This window comes from Alosa alosa, chromosome 1 (genome assembly GCF_017589495.1).
Source record: "Alosa alosa isolate M-15738 ecotype Scorff River chromosome 1, AALO_Geno_1.1, whole genome shotgun sequence".
In the NCBI taxonomy this organism is placed as follows: Eukaryota; Metazoa; Chordata; class Actinopteri; order Clupeiformes; family Clupeidae; genus Alosa; species Alosa alosa.
In genome coordinates this window covers 29675275-29701773 of record NC_063189.1, presented here as the reverse complement: position 1 = coordinate 29701773, position 26499 = coordinate 29675275, and the positions used below count along the sequence as shown (strand labels likewise).

At 42.3% G+C, this 26499-nt stretch overlaps 1 protein-coding gene across 3 annotated transcripts; it reads right to left on the bottom strand.

The window, feature by feature from the left end:
* Positions 1 to 1363: 1363 nt before the first annotated feature.
* zmp:0000000521 (spindlin-1) lies at positions 1364 to 22784 on the bottom strand. 3 transcript variants are annotated; one of them, XM_048241705.1, is made up of 5 exons: positions 22702 to 22784; positions 21675 to 21713; positions 20435 to 20682; positions 16109 to 16342; positions 1364 to 2053 (listed from the first exon to the last, which is right to left on the bottom strand). In XM_048241705.1, the coding sequence occupies exons 2-5, from the start codon at positions 21692 to 21694 to the stop codon at positions 1848 to 1850; spliced, it is 708 nt and encodes a 235-aa protein (XP_048097662.1). In that variant the 5' UTR covers positions 21695 to 21713; positions 22702 to 22784; the 3' UTR covers positions 1364 to 1847. The 3 variants fall into 3 exon arrangements, with proteins under 3 accessions (XP_048097662.1, XP_048097652.1, XP_048097670.1); XM_048241695.1 differs by lacking the exon at positions 22702 to 22784 and adding an exon at positions 22556 to 22654; XM_048241713.1 differs by lacking the exon at positions 22702 to 22784 and adding an exon at positions 22127 to 22283.
* Positions 22785 to 26499: the final 3715 nt, after the last annotated feature.

Sequence of the window (26499 nt, the reverse complement as noted above, 5' to 3'; positions counted from 1 at the left end):
TCCCTCAACAACAAAAAAAGTAATCAGTTCAAGCTTTTATTTTTGTTTGCAATATTTACAACAAACCAGGAAAGTTTGAGCAGAGTCTAAACAGATGGGGGCGAGGCTGCCACGATAGCACAACTCCCAGAGCAGAGCCGAGCTAAGCTAACATGGCGTAACTGTCGGAGGGAGAGGGACGCGGACACGCATGCCCAACTCCTCCAATCACGGTGAAGAACACAGCCTGGCCTAACTAACGGCACAGCTGAAACAGAACATGAATGTCCCAGTCCAATTCGGTAAAGCTGTGTAGCACTTTGAGGGAAAATGCCATGAGTTAATTTCGAGTTGATGCTCGAATGATCATCAAAAGCCACACCTTAAATTATCATATATCAAGTACAATAATGTGTCCGAATTTTATTTTTTATTTTTATTTTTTTTATTTTTTAGGAACCAGCAGCAGTGCCAGCCTGCTGGAAGACCACATCTTAGATGCTTTAGTCGCCCAAATCTAAAACCATGTGCTTCTCTAGGTGGCCAAGAGCGTTAGCTACAGCGCTATATGTTAGCTTCAGCTTTTCGATGGCTTTTGAATTTAACTACTATTAGCTTTATTTTGGCGTAAATAGGAGACTTAAATGGGGACTATGCTACGTTAAGAAGCCAGTAAGTACTTGTTTAAAAGTGCATTGTTATCGGTCAGATGAATTGGAGATAAATTAATGTTAGGAGCCCTGTAGCTTCATTCTTAGCCGTTTCACAGCTATGCTACATAGACACACATTAGGAAAATTTTTCAATAATTACAAACGATCTCATTCATGTTCCAAGATTCACGGCAGATTCACACTGCCATCCCCCACCACATGTCGTATAATATACTGGTAATGTAGATATTCTCCATACGTGTGCTTCCCTCAGGTGATTTCTGTAGATTTCACTGAACAAGGCAGACAGTTATGATGCCATAGTAACGAAATGGCTTGACTGTACGTACAGCTGAGTGACTGCTTGCCACTGACTGGAAACATCTTAGCTCAAGATCCAGCTAAAACCATCTCACTTAGTTTTAATTGCTTTCTGCTGGCTGTCTCATTCCAGCCAGGCTCTGATTCATTAGGGAAACCTGTCTATGAGTGTATTTCTAATTGTATCTGTTTAGTAACTGTATGCAGTTTAATAACTTATGTGTGTGATTAGTGCCATGACAGCCTGATAATATAAGGTTGTGTTGAGATCTGAATGTGAAGTTCATGTTTTCTTTGTGTAGTTGACACCTTAAAAGAAAAAGGTGCGGCAAAGCACGATGAACATCATTAACGAAAACGAATCAGGGTGGTCAGTCATTTCAAACCCTGCCCAAAACAATTAGCAAAACACACTGGTAGAAATATATTTTGAAATACACATACGAATCACAAATTTGACCTAATCAAAGCACAAACTCATATTGAACAAACACAAGTATTCACACGATCAGTTGTTCCCCAACATATAACTACTCATGAACATGTGAGCTGAACCACCCCCCCCCCACCACCACTTGGTTTAGTCCTTGTATGTGTGTGTGTGTATGTATTTGTGTGTGTGTGTGTGTGTGTGTATATATATATATATATATATATATATATATCTGTGTGTGGTGGTACGCTAACTGAAGCCGGCTACACTACGCTGGAGAACACGATTACAGCTGACAGACAAGTTGGGGGCGCTATGGAGCTGTGGGGGCGAGTTTGAATTTGAGTCATCATAAATACATTACTTTTAGTTTTTTCCATTTTCATGTTGTTGTTGTTGTTGATGTTGATGATGTTGTTGTTGCTGTTGTTGTTGTTGTGATGTGTCTTCATTGACTGGCCTTAGGTGGTCTTGACAAGGTCATAGACGTGGATGTGGAAGTCGTCGTCATACTTGATGTAGTAGACTGAGGGTTTGGCGGGCACCTGGTAGATGACCAGGCCCGTGCGCTTCACGCCCTTATCTGTCACATACTCCACCTGCTTCCCCACCAGGCTCTCCGACTCTTCCCCTGGCTTCCTGTCCGCAGGCAGCAGGTGCTTATTCTCTATGGAGGGAAAGAGAGAGAGAGAGAGTTATTATTGTTATTATTAGAGAGAGGGAGTTATTATTTTAGTCTATCTAGTTATTATTATCTAATAACTACTTTGGCAATATGAGTGACCTTGTCATGACAATAAAGCAATAAAGAAGAGAGATGGATGAAAAAGGAGAGAGAGAGAGAGTCTACAGATATACATTGTACAACAACTGCTCCGTTGCTAGCTTAGCTGCTTTTAAGCCCCATTACTACGTCACTGGGGTTTACCCTTACAGCTGTGGTTTAGCTTGATCTCAGTTGCTGAGAGATGGAGACAGAGATAGTCTGTACACACACACACACACTGACATTTAGATTTCTTGTTCCTTTAGTGGGAGGACAAGCCAGATACCCACAGTCATATTCCCCAACTTAACACTAAATCACTGAGGTACTTCATCAGGGGCCATACTATGCTAAGTCCTAATTATTGATCTTGTATCTCTTAATCATGGTGATAACTATACACACTGAGGTCAGAATACAGTAATACAGCCATTATTTGGGAGATGCCAAAATAGTTTCACTGTACTGGGCCATATGATTATTCTAGTGAACTAGTAAGCAGCCACTAGACTTCACAAAGAGCTAGCACTAGGCTTCACAAATTTCGACTCATGATCTTGGATCGTGGTACACCAGTTATCTTCCAGTCCCAAGCACATTATCTGTGGTAAAGACAAGATGTGCTGTGTCCCTTGACCACCTACAGATGATCTTGACTCCTCATTCCTGCCTTATGTGAATGTGTGGTGTGTGTGTGTCTATAAGTAGCAGTGTTGGGGAAGTTACTTTTAAAAAGTAGGGTTTGCTCGTTACTCGTTACTTCTCAAAAAAGTAACCCGTTACTTCACTTAGTTACCCTCTATGGAAAGTAACTTATTACGTTACTCGTTACTTTTACGTTACTTTTGTTGCTCAACTTTGGGCAGAACCCAATATCTGTTCCTAAATGTGTAGGCCTACATAAAGTTCTACTATGGAGGACATAACAGGTATTTATTTTGTGCTCTTTATTATAAAAAATGCCACAAACAGAGCACAAGAAAACATTGGGCTTATAGGCTTCAACACCACCACTAAAGCCCTATGAAACAATATCAAATAACATAGCCTCGCTACATCTTGGGCATATAGGTGAACACAAAATATATGAGGGCTTATTTTATAGCCTTATACTCCTTCATTAAACAGGCGCTCCTCCGAAATTTGGTGCAAAGCTTGTGCAAATCGTATCAATAGGCTGGCAGTTGAGTTAACGGCAGTAGACAAAATCAAGGGACAGGCTAGGCTACAACTAACACTCACATTCCTCCCCTTAGTTTCAATGAGTTCGAAGTACTAGGCTACCTCCATCCCTCAGAAGTTAGCGTTGGCTGCGTCTCGCTTGCTATGATTGCTCTTCATTGCCACCAGCCTCTGTCACGTACCGTGTGGAGCTATAATTGCACTTCATGCTACCAGCCTCTGTCACGTAGGCTGCCATGTGGAGCTAGTGCCTATTGCGCAAGCGGGCAAACTGAGAAAGCAGCGTTGCTGTCAAATCTGTCCCTGGGAAAAGTAACGTTGCGCCGATATGAAAAAGGAACTACGTTAAGTTACCAAATTTTCAGTAGTAACGCGTTACACTACTTTTTACTCAAAAAAGTAGTTATGTTACTGTAACTTGTTACTTTGTAACTCGTTACACACAACACTGATAAGTAGTAAGTATAAGTATATAAGTATACTCTTTTGATCCTGTGAGGGAAATTTGGTCTGCATTTATCCCAATCTGAATTAGTGAAACACATACAGCACACAGTGAACACACAGTGAGGTGAAGCACACACTAACCCGGAGCAGTGAGCTGCCTGCTACAGTGGCACTCGGGGAGTAGTGAGGGGTTAGGTGCCTTGCTCAAGGGCACTTCAGCCGTGGATGTGGGCATGGGAGAGCAGTGCTCAACCACTTCCCCCGCCCACATTTTTCCTACTGGTCAGGGATCGAACCGTCAACCCTTCGATTACAGGCCCGAAGCCCTAACCAGTAGGCCACGGCTGTCTCTACGGCTCACGACTATATCTACTGTATACGTAACACTTGACATCTTCTATCAGGATGAGTATCTGGACTTTACCCTGGGCTTGTTTCCTGTCTGTTCCGTCCTGCACACACCTGATATGGGAGGCCTCAGCGCATACAGTAGCCTCGGCAGCAGTGTGTGTGTGAGTGTGTGTGTCAGAGAGTATGTGTGAGAGAGTGTGTGTGCGCGCGCGTGTGTGCATGTGTGTCTCAGTAGAGGCATCAGCTCTACAAGTCTTCATCACTTCCTCAGGGCACCGGTCACATACACTTGACCTCGGAGATGCATTAAGACTTATCACAGCCAACATCACATCATAGACTTCTGCTTCACAGAGCGCAGATGACAGGAGATCAACATTGTACAATAATTCCCACTGCAAGTCAACATTCCACATTCTAGAGCAGTGCTAGTGCCACACATGCACAAATGGACAGAGGTCTGGCCAGCAGCTAACATCACATCCTAGACTAGATGATTGGTGATCATCATTTCACAGTGAGTCCCATTAGAAGTCTACATTCTACATTCTAGAAAAAGACATTTTGGGCCAGACAGAAACTTTCTCATTTTTCTCATTTTTGTATGACATGGTAACTGGCACTACATTTTTCAATCGTTCACCGTTGCTCTTGCTCTGCTAACACTGCAAGTTCGAACAGCTCACACTAAAAGACCAACAGAAATGTCTGACATGCCAGAAATCTGATCAGATCGGACCAGAGCTGGAATGGTGATTGTTACACGTTCTACTTGGGCATCCTGAGCCTGCTCAAACTACAGTACATGACAAATAAGAAGAGAATTTTTCCAATTCTTAAGTTAGTCTGGTCCGACTGAATCGGGGCTAAAATCGAGCCAAGCTTCAAATATGCTATAACATAGCCAAATGAGCTCTAGAACATTGCTGAAGTACACTGAAGTACAACCACTCCACCCAACAGAGATAACATGACTAACCATAACAATTTTTGAATACTAGCATCCTCTAACCGTCAAATGATACACACTCACTGCCAATTTTCTCTCATTACATACATCTGCTTGCAATTTTCATTAGTTGACTGTCCAACTCAGAGTAAATAAGAACAAAATAAACAACCATTCGAAGCAAGCCTCTCTTCAGAAGAAAGCCCTCCAATCTCAGCCGTATCAGCCCAGCTCAACTTCTATCAGTGCAGGGCAGGACACCACTCGCTCACTACCAATCACACAGAGTGACCGTCGCCTTCACTAGAAATCACACAGAGTGAATGAATGCCAAGGCCAGCTCACGGTCTCGACCTCCATAAAGGACCGCCTTAGGCCTCCATAACGGCCACTCGGACAGCCTGGTCTCGGCCTCCATAACGGACAGCCTTAGCTTCCATAATAATAATAATAATAATAATAAGAAGAAGAAGAATCTTTATTTGTATAGCACCTTTCATACACAGAATGCAGCTCAAATAGCTTTACATTTGGAACATTCATACAACACAAACACAATAATAGAGAAGAAAATAATAATAACAATAATACATTTTGAGGCTAACGCAGCAAGTTGTTGTGGTAGCATATATATAGGCTTTGCTAACAAATGCTCAGGCTAACAAATGTTTAGGCCATAAAGGACAGCCCACGGTCTCAGCCTCCATAACGGACAGCCCACGGTCTCAGCCTCCATAACGGACAGCCCACGGTCTCAGCCTCCATAAAGGACAGCCCACGGTCTCGGCCTCCATAAAGGACAGCCCAAGGTCTCGGCATCCATAAAGGACAGTCATCAGCCTCCATAATGGACAGCTCACTTACTCTGCCTCCATAACAAACAACCCAATGTCTCGGCCTCCATATAGGACAGCTCAGAACTAGAGATGCACCGATTACAATTTTCCAGGCCAATTCCGATTTCCGATTTTTCATTGAGTGTGACCTGCTGATACCGATTTTAGCCGATTTCATTTTTTCTAACCACTTTACAGCACACAAAGATTTATTTTTTTTATCTTTTCTTTAATAGAATATTTTTGAACAGATAATCGCTATCGCTATAAAAATAGAACTATATAAATTATTCCTGGTGTGGGAAGTTCACACACATCTAAAGTGCAGTGTTATGGAAGAACCATTTTCTTCTTTTCATATCAATATCCAACTAAAAAAATATGTGATCTATTTAGCAAACTAAACTTCGGTATGAAAACAGGGAAAACAGGTAATGTCAATAAAATAATACATAAATAACAAATAAAAAATTAAATAAATACAGCCTTGCAATATAAAGATTTTAATCAAGTTTATCAAGTTTTTCTTCGCAAACAGAAGCATTTCTGCATTGTCACCAGCTCGTCTGTTTCTTCTCTCATCTACCACATGTTCTGCCAGGCTAAACAAACGCTCACTGTCAACGCTTGTAGATGGTGCAGATAGGTAAGCTCGGCCAAGTGGAGCAAGTGCAGGGAAACGATCTTTGTTGTTTTCCAGTAGGTCATTTTCTTGTCTTCAGGTTGTGTTCTGAGTAGAGATGCACCGATTTATCAATGCATTTTCACTTCTGCCAATGGGCGCCTCTGACAGGTAGCTCTATACCTGCACAGACAAGGGGCTGGCCAGTTGTTGCTCCACCTCAGTATTTTCCTTAAGGATTACGTCATGAACTGAAAACAGTAAGCTACGTGGCTTTTTGGCTGCAGATGCTTCCTCTGGGTCAGGTCCACGAGCCGTGGATGCCTCAGCAGCTGGTTCCTCTGGTGGGCATCTGGTCTACCTCTGCAGTGCAGTCTGAAGCTCCTGTTTTACTGGATCTTTCACTTCATCGGAAAAGTAGCGATTCTTGTACCTTTTGCACAAACAAAAAAAATAAGGATTTAAGAAAGTATTGTTTCAGAATCAGATATTAACAGGCTATATGATAGGCCTATGTATATTCATTCATTCATTAATAAAATAGTCTAAATAAATACATAAATAATTGTTAATTAATAATAACCAACCAACCAACCTCGGGTCAAGAACTGTTGCCAACGCGTAAAGGGGCTCCTTCTCAACGTCACTAAACCTTCTCTGAACTGCCTCCAAAAACGTGGCTTTTGTAGTGCCCACTCCGAAGTCAGCTCTTTTCTCCAAAAGCCGTTTCAGCACGGTGATGGCTGGAATGACGTCTGCAGCTGTTGCTGTCGATGAGCTTATTTCTTTTGTAAGTAGGGTTGGGCACCGAAACACGGTTCTAATATTGGCACCCGTGCCGACACAAACGGTGGTAACTGCATCGAATAATAACGTGGATTTCGGTGCCTCATTTCGGTGCTTAAATAGCGTTTTTAATTTTTTTTTTTTATATACGAGGCATCACTGCATGTCATGCGCCATCTCTAACGTCTTGCCCAGATACAGTTAGCCAAAGTCCTTTTAGGCAAGTCCCTCCACTCGGCGGCCATATACCAACATTTTATGGGCACTCATCGGGCACAGTCTTTGGGTCGAACTGCGCATGCACAAGGCTTCACGACACCGATCTTGCTCCAGCGGCGAGATCACAACACATGATTGGCACGATGTCTTCACAACACACCATATGATTGGCTCAATGTATTCACATGTCGACGTTTTGCCGAGGAAGGGGTGGGATATGTGTAGACAACGGCCATATTGGCGTGACAAACTAGCCCCATGCATTTCTATGGAGTATTTTTTGAGTGCTGTGTCTCCTCATTAGAAAGTCTCTGAGTTAGCTAACATATGATAAACACTGGATAAACCAGAGGGGTGCACCACATAGGCGAGTGGACAGTGTTTGACAGCTTGCGTGAGCCCAAATAGCTTACTTTAAAGCGATATCGCGAGCTCCTGTCAAAATCTAGCAGTGGGCCTAACTACACACAAGCAAAAGGCTATGAAACAACATCAACAATAGGCTAGCCTATACGTTACACAATATCCTTGCTAATACGCTAACTGACATTTATTTGAAATGTTATCAGCAAAGTTGTAAGGTGAAAACTTTATTTCACGGTGTTATACAACATAATGGCATGATATTAATATTTCATGTGCATGAGGCCCATATAGCATCACAATAAATATGAAGATCATGTTAAAAGTTAGCTGGCAAAAACATAAATATGTAGGTTACAGCTGTCAAAGAGGCTGCGAAACCATCTCAGTACGTTATCGCTAATTAAACTCAGCTGAATGGTGTTAGCACATAGCCATAGTTGCTGTTAAAATGCTTACTAGGCTAGTGCTGGGAATCTAAACACTTCAACACCGACATGTAGCCTAACATGTTCAAAACTACTGCGTGTTATGGGTTAAGACATATCAATGAAATTTCTTGAAGCATTTGGGAACACACTGAATTAACTGGAAAGTAGAGTCCCTGTTAGATTAGCTTGCTTGCAAATGCCGTTGTCCATGACCTGGCACTTTTATGGCAAGCGGTTTTAACATAGCCTACCTTATGGCAAACCGCCTACACTGGGGAAACTTGAAAGCAGAGCTTACCATTGTGTGTGCATGCATGGCAAGCTGTTTTAACATTTAAATGTATTATTCGTAGTAGCAATGAGATATTGATAGTAAATTGAATATAACAGTTCAATTTCATGTTCAAATTTGTTCCATCAATTAAAAAAAAAAGCAATTTATGCTTTAGACCATTTTAATTTAAAACATTTTAAAAACAAAGTACCGGTTCAGGCACCGTTTCGGCACCGGCACCGTATTAAAAGTATCAATTTAGCACCGGTATCGGATAAAACCCAAACGATACCCAACCCTATTTGTAAGTTATTCGAAAAGAAGTGAGAAGAGTGAGCACATTCTCAATTAACCCCCACTGGTACATAGTGAGAGTGACCGGTAGGTCATTCGCCTTAGCGAATGCCCCAAGCGCACCTCTCTGCTCAATCAGCGATTCTAGCATGTAGAAAGTACTGTTCCATCTTGTGATGACATCTTGCTGCAGGCACTTGGTTGGCCGAGCTCATTCGTGGATGTTACAGTACCTGGATATTCCTGGATATCGCGAGTAGGCCTGTGGTGAGTGTTTAAAATGTCCAAAATGTGTTTAAAATGTCTCCCAGTTTTCACCATGTCAATGATGCTTCGTTGGGATAGCAGACCCTCATTCACTGCCAACTGTAATGTGTGCGCCATGCAGGGCAAACTAGCCAAGTTGGCATCATTCAGTGCTTTCACCATGTTCCTTGCATTGTCTCGCAACACTACATGCACCCTACTCCTGTCGATTCTCCAATGTTGTAACATTCTCTTGAATGTAAAGGCCAGATTAGCAGCAGTGTGGGACCTCTTGACATTGTGACATGACTCGGTGTAGTTAGAAAGTCATCATCCACCCACTGTGCATTTTGGCTTAGCACGGACATCAAGCTCAAATTTGACGTCCAAATGTCAGTTGTAAAACTAATCGCTGCATTGGGATTGGCATGTAAGATGCTGCGAGTGTGTTTTGACACATTGTCAAACATTTCTTTTAGTGCAACATCTGAGAAATACCGTCGACTTGGTATGACATATTTTGGGCTCAGATAGTTTGAGATTTCTGAAACCTAGATTTTCCACCTCAGAATATGGCTGGTCATCCAGCACAATGAATTCCATGATCTTTCCAGTTATGCCTTTACTCTTTTCCTTGGTAAACAAAGCTAACAGAGGTTGCGGATTTGTGGATGCCCCAGTGCTAGTTCGAGCTAGATGTTTTTTACCTTTAGCCCCTGAGTGTTGGCCTTTGCTAGCTTCGTCAAACTTTGCAAATTCAGCTACGAATACGAATACTTTACTTTATTGTCCACAAAGTGGAAATTTGTCTTCAGTTTCACCACAGACATATAAACATAAACAATAATCCCACAGTACACAATCAAGCATTCAAGCACTGCACTTGTACAAAGCAGAAGAGGAGAACAAGTTATGATAAAAAATAAATTTAAAATAGCCTACTAAGTTAATATAAAAGTACATTAGCACTCAGTAGAGTGTTTAGATTAATAAAGTAGCTGAGGAGTAGTAAATATAACACAATACAATACAATAATAAATAAAATAAGTAATAAGACCAATAAAGAACTGGGGGTGGATTAAGTGTAGAATCCTGTATTATTAATCACCCTTATTCCTTTAGGGACAAAGGAATTCTTAAAGATGTTTTTAACAGCGTTGGGCACCCTAAAACGCCTCCCAGAGGGTAGGAGCTCAAATTCACAGTACAGAGGATGGGAGGGGTCATTTATGATTTTCCTGGTTTTATTTAAAATCTGTTCATCATACATCACACTTAGTTGCTTTTGCTGCTTTCCTATGATCTTTGAGGCCATGTTCACTATTCTCTGTAATTTATTTTTTCGCTGCATGTTCAGGTTGCCATACCACATTATCATATTAAATGATAAAATGCTTTCGACAAGATTTTTATACACTGTTTGCAGGATGTCCCTGTTCACGAGTCTACGTAGAAGGTAAAGCCGTTGTGAGCACTTTTTATAAATAAAATCTGTGTTTTTTTTTTAAAGCTGAGGTTGCTGTCTAAAAGAGTGCCAAGATATTTAAAAACATTTACCACTTCCACTCTCTGTCCCTTTATAATTATTGGCGGTAACAGGTCCATATCATTCTGAATGATAAGTTCTTTCGTCTTACTTACATTCATTTCTAAGAAGCTATTTTGGCACCATTGCTGAAGAGATGATGTGTGGCCGGCGTAGGCATGTTCTCTTTCCACATCACATTTCTGCATTAAACCAACCAGGGCCATGTCATCAGCATATTTAAGTAAACTAAAATGTTGTTCTTGAATTTTAAATTCGTTCGTGTATATAGAGAACAGTAAGGGAGATAAAATGGTACCCTGCGGTGCTCCAGTGTTTAGCACAGTGGGCTCTGACTTGATGTTCCCCAAGACAACCTGTTCAGGGCGGTCTGAGAGAAAATCCCTAACCCAATGAATTACCCCACCATTAACCCCTAAATCAACAAGTCTTTGCAGCAGTACATGAATTTGCATAGAATTAAAAGCAGATGCAAAATCTATGAACAAAACTCTAGCAGAATGAGAGGGAACCTGTAGATGTTTGGCTAAGACATTGAACAGCGTTGTAGTTGCATCATCTGTACCCCTTTGACATTTATATGCAAATTGAAGTTGGTCTAAGGTGTTGGACACACTGGATGTTATATGTTTACTCACTACTCTCTCCATGCATTTGCATAGAAAGGAAGTGAGAGCAATGGGTCTAAAGTCATTCAGTTCAGTTGCACCATGTTTTTTTGGAACTGGCACAATATTTGACTGCTTCCATGTCTTGGGAACTGTGGATGTCTGCAGCAGAATCTGAAACAAGTTGGTGAGCACACCCTTTAGCTGGTGAGAGCAAAACTTGAGGACTTTACCACTTAAGCCATCAGGCTTAATGATGTCGACATGATGATGTCACAAGTGTCGTCCCTCCACGCCCTACTTTTTCCTTACATGTGTTTTGTTATTTTCTTCACACACGCTAAAGAATTTCCAAACAGCTGACATCCGGAGAGGTCACACCCAACACCTGCCACTGACCATCGACAGTGCTGTGGTGGAGAGAGTGAGCTGCACCAAATTCCTGGGGGGGCTGCACTGAATACAACAGGAAAGCCCTGCAGCGCATAGTGAACACAGCTGGAAGGATTATTGGAGCTTCACTCCCCTCCCTGAAGGACATTTACACCACCCACCTCACCCGCAAGGCGACCACAATTGTGAGTGATGCAAGTCACCCCGCTCACAATTTGTTTGATCTACTGCCCTCTGGGAAGAGGTACAGAAGCCTGAGCTCCCGCACCACCAGACTCACCAACAGCTTCATACACCAGGCTGTTAGGATGCTGAACTCTCTCCCCCCTCTCCCCCTCCACCTCCACCCTCAGCTACATAACATCCTGGACTTTGCACCCACAATGGCTGCCTTGCACTACTCCACTTGTACACTTTACAACTTGTTGTTGTTGTCCTGTTGTCTTAAAAACACTTCTGAACACACTTCTGCTGCTCTTACATAACGTGCACCACTATGCCACTTTCATACTTAGGTCAAACAGAACTACCTCAGCCATTTATTGGCCTGACTTTTGCACTATTATGCTGACTGTCTACTGTATGCACAATTGCACAATTTCAACCCAAATTTTGCTGCTCTTATTTCTTCATTGTATGTGCCTTCTTATTTACTTTTTATATTGTTTACTTGAATGTTATGTTTGTCTGTGGACTATGTCTTGTCTCCACCGTGGGATAGTGGGAAACGTAATTTCGATCTCTTTGTATGTCTTGACATGTGAAGAAATTGACAATAAAGCAGACTTTGACATGTTAATTCGCAAAGTTTCCTACATGTGCGTTTCGTACGTGCACGTGTGATGCTGATGTTGCGCAATGTTAATCATGCGGCGCCCAAGTGCATTCAGGGTTCTTGCAGGTTTCAGTAAGTCAAATTTAAGACCTTTTTAAGACATTTTAAGACCATAAAGATTGAAATTTAAGACCTACACAACGCATTACCAAAAAATATTCAAATCAAAGAAATTCCGAAAAAATCATTGAAAAGTCATTGAAAAAGCATTAATTTAATTTACAGATAAAGCAATTACAGTAGTAACCTTCCACACCCAACTGCTTTTGACATTGATCACTTGTAGTATACTCAAGAAAAAAATATCCGTGTCACGTGCCAAATGCCCTAAACCTTAAGCCCTAGATTACAAGTTACTTTATTAGTTACTTTCAGCAGCTGCCGACACCCCCCGCAGCCTCAACATAAAAATGACAACCGGTTTTGCCAATATTCACTTTATTGGAAATGCATTTTAACAGTAATGTCAACAATGTATAGCAGACATCCCAACCTGAAAAAAAGTAAATTTTAGGGAGGTAGCCCTTTAGCCTACTTAGATACTGAAATTCAGATGTTTGTTTAATAATGTCTAGTCAGTACACAAAATAAGGAAGGCCTATAGATAGAAATTGTGATGATAAAATATGTAGATTTTGCTAGTTTGGGCTTTTCATTTTCAACAAGAGAACAAACAGGAGAGCACGGTGTTTGCAAAGAAAAGGCTTTTCATGTAGCCTTGGCAACTAGCGATCTAGTATAGGCCTGATATAGCAAATTAAATGACACTTGTTAAACTCACCTCAACAAGTCTTTTGCAGCCATGGGCAAGCCCACCTACACTGAAAATTGATTGGTTGATTTAGCAAAACAGGCCAGGATGCTCTCTGTCTTGGATGCGTTTCAGGCACACACGCACCACCCAGCTCATCCAACTCAGATGCACACGCGATTTGAATTCCCGGTCTGGCTTGCGCGCTCTTGTTCGTTCTAGATTCCGGGAGATTTTATCTGATTTGCGGGCGTCAGGAAGCCACTATCGGGAGACTCCCAGAACTTCGGGAGACTTGGGATGTCTAGCTAGACAGCACTTTGTCACCAGCACAGAGTGTACAACATACCTTGATGTTATCATGTTTAGCAGACACAAACTCAAAATAATGACTGTACAGCTAAAATGCGCATCCTCCCTCTATTGTTGTTTATGTTTGTGTTGCTGCGTGGTATTACACGTGAGTCATCATGCTGAAAACGTGAGCTTTAATCCCCGAGACAAGAAAAAAGCAAAGAATATATATTTTACTAAGGTAAATGACAAAAATAGTAGGCCTAATGCACAGTGACTTGGATAGGTAACTTTAATCTGATTGCTAGAAATAGTAGCGCGTTAGACTCGTTACCGAAAAAAGTGGACAAAATAGAGTAACGCGTTATTGGCATCACTGGATCTAGCCATGTCTCGTTGGAAGTAGGCCTACACTTTCCCATTTTCCATACGTAGCCGAACTTGAACAAATTCTCAGGAGACGCAGACGTATTTTGCGGGCAGGTATTGCATTTATCACAGGATTTGTAGATTTATCACTGCCTAGGCTACGTACCAACACCAATATCCCCCAGAAAGAACTACAACACACTGAACCAATGTTTTGAGAGCAGCATTCTGCTGGTTTTGTTACAATTGTAGCAAAGACGCTAGAGCTCTGCTTTGCAAGCTACGACTCAATACTTTTTTGCTATTTTGTAATAACTTTCTGCGGCCAGCGTTTCTGGAAATGAACGATGGTAAAATATTTTTTTAGACCTGACTAAATTAATTTTAAGACCTTGGAATGAAAATCTGACCGTTTTTAAGATGTTTTAAGGCCTTAAATTTAAAGTTCTGAATTTTAGACTTTTTAAGACCCCGCGGAAACCCTGTGCATTTAACCGGCATAAAATCGGCATATGTCAGACTGACCGGCCGTTCTCCGGTCATGGCCAATCAAGTGAAAATCGGCCGATTCTGGTCACCAGCCGATAAATCGGTGCATCTCTACTCCGAACACAACCTGAAGACAAGTCTGCAAAACTCAGCTTGTGTGTCAGTGACATGACTGTCATGTCTTCTGTGTGGATTAGTGGACATATGTGTTTACGTAAGTATGTGTATATGGTTTAACTCAGCACTCAGGGTGTGTGTGTGATTGGGTGTGTAGTTTGCCGTCTCTCTTACTCTCTTGTCTGTGTTATTCCCCTCCACAGGAATTTGTACTGGAAATGATTATCCCCTGGGGACATTAAGGAATCTATCTAGTCATCTATCCATCTAGACACAGGCATGCTAGCTCCATCAACTATAACAGTGACCAGTGTGTGCAGAAGGAAGCTGCACACACACACACACACACACACTCTGCTCCCTCACACTAATAAACACACACAACAAGGAAGTGTAATGACAGGGCCTCACACAGCTGAGACTCCTCCACAGCCCAGACTGGAAACTGCTAACTGACGCAGAGAAAATACAACTGGCAACAGAAAATAATATATGAAAATAAGTTCTGGGCTCCAGACTAACTCTTTTTCCACTAGAAGCACAGTGGCCCCCAACGGAAAATTTTAGGGGTGCAATCACCGTAAATCAACATGCTAACCAAATATTGTTTGTCACATTTTTATTGTGCACTTTAACATGTCACAGCATACTCTCTTCTTGAGACTACGATTCTGTTTAACTAGTATATTGTGTTTAAACTGCGAAGTGCAGTTTGTGTTCCCCGCAGTTCTGGGATAGCAACTGCAACATCGCAGTTCATTGAGTTTGTCTCCTTACAGTACCTTAACCAGCTGAATTCTCGCAGCCAGTCATCATCCAACTGTGATACTGAGTGTAGACTCTGGTACTAGCACACTAGCCGTAGGTCGGAAGAACGAGTCAATAGTTTGCTTGCTCATTGTTAAAACGCACGTACAGTAGCAGGTTGTGATGTCTTTCTCCTTGCCACAGACGTTTACGTGCACTCAATTATCTCTAGAACCCTCCCCCTCCACACATTAGCCACTTACAGTGGCCATTCCCTATCCTTCTCACACTCATTGGCCTGCCACAGATTCCAGATTCATTGACGCGCCCCTTCCACGTTTAACGTGTAAAAAAAGGGGGCAAATTTACTGGTCACATGTGTGTGCGACTGGATGTAAAATGCAGTCGCTCACTCTCAAATTTTGGTCGCAGTCTGAAGCCCTGAAGTTGTCACAACATACAGAAATATGCCAATGAAAAAGTGTGTGAAACTACTTCACTGCCATGCAGTAAAACAAATAATCTAGCCTTGAGCTGAACCTCACCTGCATCAGATAGAATGCACACATGTCCCAACCTCTCCTGATTCACTTAGGTCTCCCTCCTTCCCTATCTCACCTGCTTCAGGTAGGATGCATAGGTGTCTCACCTGCTTCAGGTAGGATGTGTACATCTCCCCATTCCCTATCTCACCTGCTTCAGGTAGGATGCGTAGGTGTCTCACCTGCTTCAGGTAGGATGTGTACATCTCCCCATTCCCCCTTCCCTATCTCACCTGCTTCAGGTAGGATGCGTAGGTGTCTCACCTGCTTCAGGTAGGATGCGTAGGTCCCCATCCTTGTAGTCGTCCCAGAGCTGATACATGTAGAGCACGGGGTCCTTCTCGTAGGTGATGTAGTACCAGTTGGTCATGATGGGCGCACGGGAGAGCACCATGCCGCGCCACTCGTTCTTCTCGCCGTCCTCCTTCTCAAACAGGTGCTCCACGGCCTTCCCCACCAGCTCCTCCGCATCATGAGGCACCTTGATCTTATTATTCACTACAGGGACACACGGACCAGTGTTACATAGGAACAACTATACATCACAGCTTCATCACTGTCTAACATACACAATGATGACATCATAACTACAGTATATAAACTAGGTATAGGAGCTGTGCAAATTTGTTCAAAACCGCTGCATTGAAGTTAACTCTGCTAAGGTCTTATCACAACATAGTAGGCTACATTGAGGAGACTAAACTAAGTTAAGTTATGCAATCAAGCAGCATCTCAAAGCTAATGTTCGAATACTGTTTGGATGTCGAATTTAGCATGCTTAGCCTACTTACAGCTGCTTGTCAATTTCGTTGAAGGGCTCATTTTATTGACTCTGACACTGAATGTTTGCAAAATCCCCATGTAAATGGAAAAGTGTTTTCCAAAATTGCTTGTCCCAAGGAGAAGTACAAACCTTTATTTTAACTAACTATGTAGAAAACGTTATGAATTGCATCCACACATCAGCAGCCCTTTAAAGCAACACCAAAGAACTTTCCTCTGTCGCACGCACGCTGTACGCACGCTATTTGTTTATCCAGCACTGGCTTTTCAAATAACGATGTCCACAGACAAGGTAGTCCAAGTTGTCCCCCGTTGTCCAAGTCAGCTACCGCCACAAATTGAATCCAATTCTGTGGGAAACACTGTACTTGCTTCTAGACTTACATATGCCCACTACTCGCTGAACACACAACACTGCAGACTCTTTTCGCTGCATAGTCTGTAGTCTTCCTTCATCATCGCTGCCTGTAAACTGTGCCGAAGATCCGACAAATCCTCTGTGACCTCAGACGACCCCGCAGGCACTAGCCCGTCATGGCCATTGCATCCACACACACTGATGGCCGCCTGTGTCTTCAGCTTAAAAAGCAATCTCCTCGCATCCACAGCCATGGAGCCAGATTAGCACATCTGAGAGGTGCGAGGGTTCAGTGCAGCATTTGTCTGCTATGCAGTGTAGGCACTGGAGCATAACAAGCTACGCCATTTGCATGGAGAGGTAGACAGGGAGTTTTGTCCACCTCCATAAAAAATGCTATGTTATTTAGTATTTAGTCAGTTATGCTTGAATTCTCCATCCAGTGCCATATCACTGTTCCCCGAGTCCTCTGCATCTTTCTGTATCCAACCAAACTTCTCACACATAATCATCTTTTTCTCCTGAAATATATTATGTGTATGACCCATGTATGATTAATCATCACTGTGGTTTACACACAACAACGCAATTTTAGTTGCACTTGAGTTGTTCAGTGCTAGAGGAATTCATTTTTCATAAATTAGTAATAGTAAAAGAGCAAATTTGTTCTAGAGACACGACACCTTTTTTTCTCAAATGTTGTACACAAATTTGTTCAAATCCGTGTTAGTGGGCAATTTACCCTTGCCAAGATAATACAGCACCTAACAGATGTGGCATATCAAAAGATGATGATCAAATAGCATGATCAAGGATGCAAAGAGGTAAGGGGTGAATAAGGAGAGGAGGAGAGGATGGGGATGCAAAGAGGTAAGGGGTGAATAAGGAGAGGATGGTGAGGCCGGAGCACAGTGGTAGCGTTGGTGTTCCTACTGGGAAGCTTTGGATCTTTGCAAAACAAATAGCAGGCTCTAGGTGGAGGTAGAAGTGCGGGTTTTTTTTCTAAAACCGGCTGATTTATGTTGCTCTGTCGGCATAGTGTCGGTTTCAGTGAATATGATCAAAAAACCTTGCCAACTGCAGCTTTAAGGGAGATTTGGCTTAATGAAGTTTGAATAAATTTGGGGGTGACTTTGAATTAATGTGTCTCCCTCAATTTTAGTCACAGACAAATGGTTTTCACATCGTTGTAAAGCTCTTTTACAGCTTTACATTTAATGGAAATGCTAGAAAATATAAATAAATGAAAATAAAGGGGTATCACAACATGCCTGAATCTTAAAGAAAGTGGTTCTTAATAAACACAAGGAGGAACAGGGGAAGCAATGACCAGACTAATAATCAGATTCAGGTGAGGGGTGGAGACAGAGACACAAGGAACAGAAAGACATGGCTTTGTAAACACAACAGCACATGGTATAACTAAACAAAAAGTCAAAAGCAACCATGCGAAAGAAAACAATCACCCAGCCATGAAAACCATAAGTAGTGATATATCGGCAATACAACGAAAACCAAAGACCAAACTTTCTGGAGATGTTGATGATAGTACAAACTAACCTAAAATATATATTTTTTTGCTATTGAATTTGTAAACTTATAATCACTTATAATATGGTATGGTTACTGTTAATTTTTGGTAAACATAGAATTTCCATTAAGTTTGCATGGATTCCAGTTGCTGCTACTGGAAGATGTCAGGGCCCTCGGAAGTCTACCAATGAAGTGTGGAGCTACTTTGAGCCTCGTGCATGGCTAGGCCGATGCCCGAGGCTCCCCCTTTAAAAACCTGTTGGTAGCATCGGCTAACTAGCACCAGTTTTCAGAGTGCAGGGGACAAGCCGAGATGAAACATGATACTATGTTCACACTCAGTATCATGTTTCAACACACTTTAGGTCAATATCACACCGGAATTCTCCTTTAATATTGATCCAAAACACATGCAATTTCATTTTCATGGCTTTCTTATATGTCCGAATCAGCATTCCAAGTTTCATTCAAATCCGTGGCAATGCGGTCCAAAAGTGTGATTTCACACAGAATGACCCGTGTGTGTGTGTGTGTGTGTCCACATATGTGTGTGTGTGTGTGTGTGTGTTTTTTACACCTCATCTTTAACTGTCCATTTCTCTTTCTGCTCTGAGCTCACTAGCACCATTCTCATTGTGAACCTGTTGCCATGCCAATATCATGCAGTGACATCAGCACCCTAGCATAGGTGAGAAAATAGAACCACTTCCTGTTTACACACCGTAGCGTTACACTGTGCGGTGGGGAAGCCAGTAGAGTGTCAAAGTCTACATGTAGATCTTGTACCCAGGGTTACAACTGTTTGACCATTAACCTCAAAACTGGACTCATTCCAACACTGCAAACTACAGTAATGCTACCCCCGGTGCCTAGACAGGAAGTTAATACTACTAAATATGGAGTTGGGAGACAACGCACCATGTCCTGCCCAGAGAGAGTCTGTGAATCCCCCGACCTTATGTCCTTCTATAGAAGAGAGTCTCAACCCTGACCTCACCCAAATTGGATAGCAGGGCAAGATGGCTGCTATGGAAAATCAACAAAACCTTGTTGAACCAGCATATTCTAAAGACATTTCGTCACATCCCAAGATAGAACCCCTTCTCAGTGAACACTTTGAACACTACTCTTTGCAGCCATCTACAACCATGTCCCTAACCCTCAGAACCATGTTCCTAAACCTCAGAACCATGCCCCTAAACCTCAGAACCATGTTCCTAAACCTCAGGACCATGCATGCCCCCAAACCTCAGAGCCACGCTCATAAACCTCAGAACCATGCTTATAAACCTCACTGTTAGAACCATCTAAAACAATTTACAAGAGACAATCTGATTGGCCTCTGGCTGGATATTTCCTTCCTCTTTTGCATAGGACTTCACCATCACTGCTGCCTGTTACCAACAGAAAGGTGGTTGCCTGTTACCACAGAACTTAGCTTCGCTGGAATAAATCCAAACTGTAACTGTCTGAGGGAAGTTTCTCCCTCTCTCTGTTGCCCGCATTTTTGTTGCTGTTTAATGTCTTTTACTGACACTTTTATCCAAAGTGACCTACAGAGACCAATTGCAGGGACAGTCCCAGTGGGCCGTCACGTTTTAAGTGCCTTGCTCAAGGACACAACAGTGGCAGCTCCTAGCCCAGCTCCTTAGGCATCCGCACTGCATGCTAACCCAGCTCCTTAGTCATCTGCGCTGCATGCGAACCCAGCTCCTTAGGCATCCGCGCTGCATGCTAGCCCAGCTCCTTAGGCATCCGCGCTGCATGCTAACCCAGCTCCTTAGTCATCCGCGCTGCATGCTAACCCAGCTCCTTAGGCATCCGCGCTGCATGCTAACCCAGCTCCTTAGGCATCTGCGCTGCATGCTAACCCAGCTCCTTAGGCATCCGCGCTGTGTTCCAGTGTGCTCACTCACCCACTTTCTCGGTGAGGACCTGGAGGTTGGACACCCTGTCGTCCTTGAAGAGCTCAATTCCGTAGACACAGTCAAAGCCGTCATATTTGACCATGAAGAGTGAAGGGTTGACGCTGAGGCGGTCCAATACTGTGCCTTTCCACTTGGTGAGCGCGCCCTTCTCACGCCAGCTGTGCTGGATGCGCTTGCCCAGCAGGCTGCTGGGGTCTGGGGACAGGCCGTCGCTCAGCTCCCCGCTGCTACGCTTCCTACCGGGGCGGGTAGGGTGAGCGTGAGGAGAGGGAGAGGAAAGAGGAGGGGAGGAAAAGAGAAGAAAAGAGAAGTGGTGAGGAGACAGGGGGAAAGATAAGGCAAGGAGGAGAATGGAGCAGAGGGAAATGAAGAGGGAGAAGAGAGGAGGAGAGATGAGGGGAGAAGAGAGGAGGAGAGAAGAGAGGAGGAGAGAAGAGAGGAGAGAGGAGGAGAGAAGAGAGGAGAGGAGGAGAGAGGAGGAGAGAGGAGAGGAGGAGAGATGAGGGGAGAGGAGAGGAGGAGAGATGAGGGGAGAGGAGAGGAAATGGAGGGGAGAGGGAGAAAAGGGGGAGCAGTAGGGGGGATTGTAGGGGGGTAGTGTTTAATAGAGGAGGACCATGGATGAGGGGAAAGCATCAGAGGAATTAGAGAGATGGATAAAGGGTGGAGGAATTGGTGAGATGGAGAAAGGGTGGAGGAATTGGTGAGATGGAGAAAAGCATGTGATGAGCAGCAGAGGGAGCGGTGGGAGAATGAGAAAATAATGTCTGAATTAGAGAAGGCAACTTAACAAGACGAGCCCTGGCCATTCTAATTAGGTTGTGGCATGACGCACGCATAGGCCTATGTACTACCACTAACCTACATAACTCACAGTTTGTGAATATCTACCTGTGTGCACTTTGATGGCATGGTCATACTCAGATTTGATCACATGCTGGTCCACAAAACAACACTTCAATTAGGCAGCAGCATCTTACTTGCTTAACCATGGCATCTTTATACCTAGCCTACCACTAGGCTATATCATGACAACTGCTCTAGAATAAGGATAAGATTTTAATGTGTGGATAAGGTGATAAAGAGATAGGCTGTGTCTCCCAAAGCTACTAATGTTACTATTAAACAGTCCATCTCATAATTTACTGCAGCTTTTCTAAGAGTCAGACAGACAGATTTGTAGGCTACACAGATGTGGGTGGCGTAATGTTAAGGAATTGACACCTACCTCCCCCTTTTTTTGGACATCTTTCCATCAATTCAAAACCTGGGGTGAGAGGAAAAGAGAAAGGTAAACATTCTGATTACGAGCTAGGTTTTTACTCTAAAACAGTGAGGCAGCTTCAGATGGTAGTAATTAGGGATTGCTGCAAATCTGCTGCCAATGGCATGGCAGCTACAGATCTTAGCATGATCATCATTTTAAGAAACAAACTGGGACAAATGCTGGTGAAAAGCGGCATGAGAAGGTCTTAACAAAGCATTTCCGAACATGTGACAGAAGGCATACAGAAACGCGAATCAGTTAGCTAGGGCCTAGGCTAGGACTAGGGAGACCCCGGGACACAGCTTGGCATTGAGAGGAATTTACTGCTGTCACTGCTGCGCTGAATGCTTCAACTAGCCACGCTGGCTAACGTTGCAGGACTATTGTATGATTGGTAGTGGCAGCGTACTAACCCCGCTCTCTGCTGCTTTGTCAACAACAACTGCTCCCGTTTATATAACCAGTCTTTATAATATAGTCCTAGTCGCAGATTTCAAAAATACATGTCCATGTCACATTTCTGCCTTTCTACTTTATTCTGCGCTCAAGGAAGTGACATCCGTAATGTTGCGGCATTCTTGTGGCTAGCTAGTCTTTTTCCAGAAATGAAGGTGTCTTCTTGCATGCCTGCGAACAGGGTTGTAACGTTAGCAGACTATCCTCCCTGAAACATCGATTTTACCTTTATTTGTTTCTCACCATACAATTGACACCCCTTTAAACGTTCACTGCCATGTAATCGAGATAAATCGCAGTTAATGTTACCAATACATCAGTAAACGTCAACGACAACCAGAATATTGCAGCCGTATTGTGTCAATTCCAGACATAAAACGACTAACCTAACGCAGCTAATGCTGTCCTTGCATTATAGTAGCATGCGCGCAACAGGCAAAACGGTATTTTTTAAAGGACTCGGTGTTGATTGACAATCATTATCTTCATATGCAAACTGTTAGACAGGAAATCTTTACAAAATGAAAATTACCTGGCTAATATTTTCATGTCTAAGGTGCACTTCCCCCTGCAAAGAATTGTCTACCTCATGGACTGTGTAGGCTCCGAGACGTAATGAAGGAAACAGTGAAGCTACATAAGAACTACAAGTTCCAAAGCCCTATAAAACAAAGGGTAATTCTAGAGTGCGCAATCTTATTCGTAAGTCTGACTGGGAAATGTAGTTCACGATGTATCAGTCCCTCTATTTAAAGCTACCGTAGATGATGGGTGTGTGAACTTGAGAATGCGTGGTTCGTGTTGTTGTGTTTTTTGGTGTAGGTTATTTTACCGACATGGTATGGTTGTGCACTCTATGCGTAATAGTGAATATCATTACAATAAACCTAAAGCAAATTACTCCACTATGAGACTTTTATTTGTGTTAATATATTAGGCTATATTGTGTCAATCATGTTGTCAATTCAATACGCCTACATTTCCCAGATGGCATTGTAGAACGAGTGTAGCCTATACTGTTTGTGACTGTAAATGCAAAGGGCCAAGAAAGGTCATAGTGTCAAATCTCCTGGACTTTTCAGAACATCTCTTTTTCAGTTGTTTTGTTATGTTATTTTTTGACATGGAGTATCTAATACCCATCTAAAGCTTATCTAGGCCTACATGGAAACCACCAGAGTGGGATTATATCAAATGGTCTGCATCGTGTAGCAACCAACCAGAAGTTGGCAGTGGCATATAGTAGGCTACTGTGATGAATTCATATGATACTGTTACAAACAGTCAGTTTCAGACAATAGAAGGCAAGTTAGGCTAGACTTGTGTATGTGGAGGCAGCTGTATTCTCTTGCTGGTGTTTGGTTGTTTTAAAATACTGGGATGAAAGCACTCACAACAGTTTGTAAAGTGACACTCTTCCGCTTAATTTTCTTGTGACTCGGTTCGGACTCACTCGAACTGGGCACACCGGTCAGACTAGATTGTTGACTGACTGACACCTGCCAATCATTCAGGTACTGAATCCAGCACCTGATAGAAATGAACAGGGTCGCCATTCCACACGTGGAGCAAGCCTGGCTCAGATTTGACTCTATATTGTATGAGCTTCCAACTTGAAATCTTAAGTTAGTGAGGCCTCTTTCTTTCTTTCTTTCTTTCTAAACATATAGGATTGTAGCCAATTAATTGCTTGAAATGGGAGGAAGTTACATTTAGCCCAATGTGTTAGCCATGCACAGTAAAGTTTATTATGACCATTTTATTTTATTTTATCTGAGGCTAGCATGCAACTCAGTTAAACCAACAAAAGGCCATTTGTGTGTTGTTTGCACCTTTCACCACAAGGTGGCAGACGCTGCCTCTTGTTGTGTTAGGAAGCTGTATGATATAAGGTATGTAGGATTGCTGCTGCTCTCTTCATTCTTAAAAAACATTTTTGGGAACTGAACTCTCTGAACTTGTCATCTTTCACTTATTAACTCTCATGCTTTTCTCTGCTATGCTTTGCTGCATTTCTCAGATCAGAATTGAAATTCTCAAACTTGTTCAAACACATCGTCCTACACATCATCTAGTCAAAGCAATTTCTCATATTTCAGACAACAAAATGATTTTGCACATCCATGCAATTGACTGTGCACAATGCCTGCTCTTTTTTACATTATCAGTATCTCATGTCATGTTGGTTTTGCATTATTGGTTTTCAGCTGAATAGTCCTACCCGTCTTAGCATTTGTTCATAGCTTGAGTCATTACATGCAATAGTGTTGAAACAGTTGTCATATGCAATCTGTCAAGTTAATATAAAAGATAATGGCGAAAAGACTATAACTACTACTAATTGCTACTGCTACTACTAACATGTTCATTGGCATAAATACTTTCGATACATATGTAATCTAAGCATGTTGAGCATGTTATGAGCTTGCAGGTAATCCATTGTGTGGTGCAGTAAAAATAGTTTTGAGAGAAGTTGTGCAAATGGTAATGAAATTATATGAAATTTATCATGGTGTCTGATAAAAACTGGGCTCAGGGACGGAGGAAGCTCCATGGTTGAAAGCGAGATATATATATATATATATATATATATATATATATATATATATATAGAGAGAGAGAGAGACGTACAGAACAAGGAATTATACATTCGGGATGAGCAATCTGATGTGCGGTGCTGACGCCAGGAGTTTCTGACCGCCGCATGACTGCTGGGATTAGGTTTCACCTGGGCACTCCACACGGACATGAAGCTGCGTTATAGTCCATGGGCCAGATGAGATGTCGGTACCACTCAAGGTGGCAAAGGTTGCTTATACTTTTTGAAAAGATACATGTCTGTAGTTAGATTTTTTGTCTGAAAACCCTTCTGGAGTCACAGCTAAATTAGTGTTATCAGCTGTTAAAGTTACCCTCCCCCATTGAAAAAACACATTTTTGATGCAGGTGCCTATCTTGCTATTGGCCTTTGTTAAAGACATATTTGCATATTTGATTTTGTTATGTTTGGTAACATTTTAAAGGGGACAACAACTGAGCTTTCATTCAAGCCCTTTTGTGAACATTTTGGACAAATACAGCCGACCCTGGAGCTCTTCAGACTTTTAATCACACAAATTGTTCTGCCATTTCCGCCTAAATCATCTTTTTTCTTTTAATCCTGTGGCATCGGGGAGCATCAGAGATACAACATACAAACACTGCATTACTGGCATAACTCTAAGGATTCAGAAAATGTATAATTTACCCATATTATCTCATTCTGAGGTGGTGATTTTCAGCTTTATATCAGGCATGCCATTTTTTCGAAGAAAGATAGTTTTGCCAACCTCTGAGGTTTCCTTTGCTATTGGACTCTGACTTTAATTTATACTCAACCATCTTCTGGGCTTTGTGATTTTGTAGTTTATTTTGCTATTCCTGTCCTGTCCGTACTGTCTGACCACTTCTATTTGATTTGACCTTCAGACAGTGACAAATGTATGCTTGTTTGTGCGAGGCCAAAACAAGTGCTTGAACATAATTTCTTGTCCATGAAGGAGTTGAGACCAGACCAGGGTCAAACTTGAAACCAAATCTGATCGGGCCAATGAGGGGCTATCAGAATCACCATGATGGAGTGGCATAATGCTGTCCAGAAAATAGCCGACCTGGAAAGACGAAGACATCACGGAGCTACATGAGGGCAGACAGCGTCGCGATAGAATACATTAAGGGAACGGCAAGAGACACGTTGATGTAGGCCTACAACCGCATCGCAAGGCCAAAGGAATTCAAAAGACCGAATCATCATAAGCAAAAGGCGCTGAAAAGGCAGTACAACAACTTCATTGATGACAATAACAGTATTACAGTAAAATATAAGAGTATTTAATAAATTGTTAGCCAACACGGTCGGTTTTCTGTTCATTGATAGCCTTCTCATGACCTCACTGCTGAGCCCAATATTTGTTGAGAATGAATAATGCCTAGCTAGAGAAAATGAGAAGAAGAAAAGCCAACTTTATTCCAAGCTCCTTACGTACATGCAATAGACACAGAGTCATGCGAGTATTGTAGTGTTTGTATTTTGTATCTCTGATTCTGCCTGATGCCACAAGATTAAAAGAAATAAGATGATTTAGGCGGAAATGGCAGGAAAATGTGTGTGATTAAAAGTTTGAAGAGCTCAAGGGCGGCTGTATTTGTCCAAAGTGTTCACAAAAGGACTTGAATGAAAGCTCAGATTGTCTGACTGACCAAACATAATAAAATCAAATATGCTTTAACAAAGGCCAATAGCAAGATAGGCACTTGCATCGAAAATGTGTTTGGGAGGGTAACTTTAACA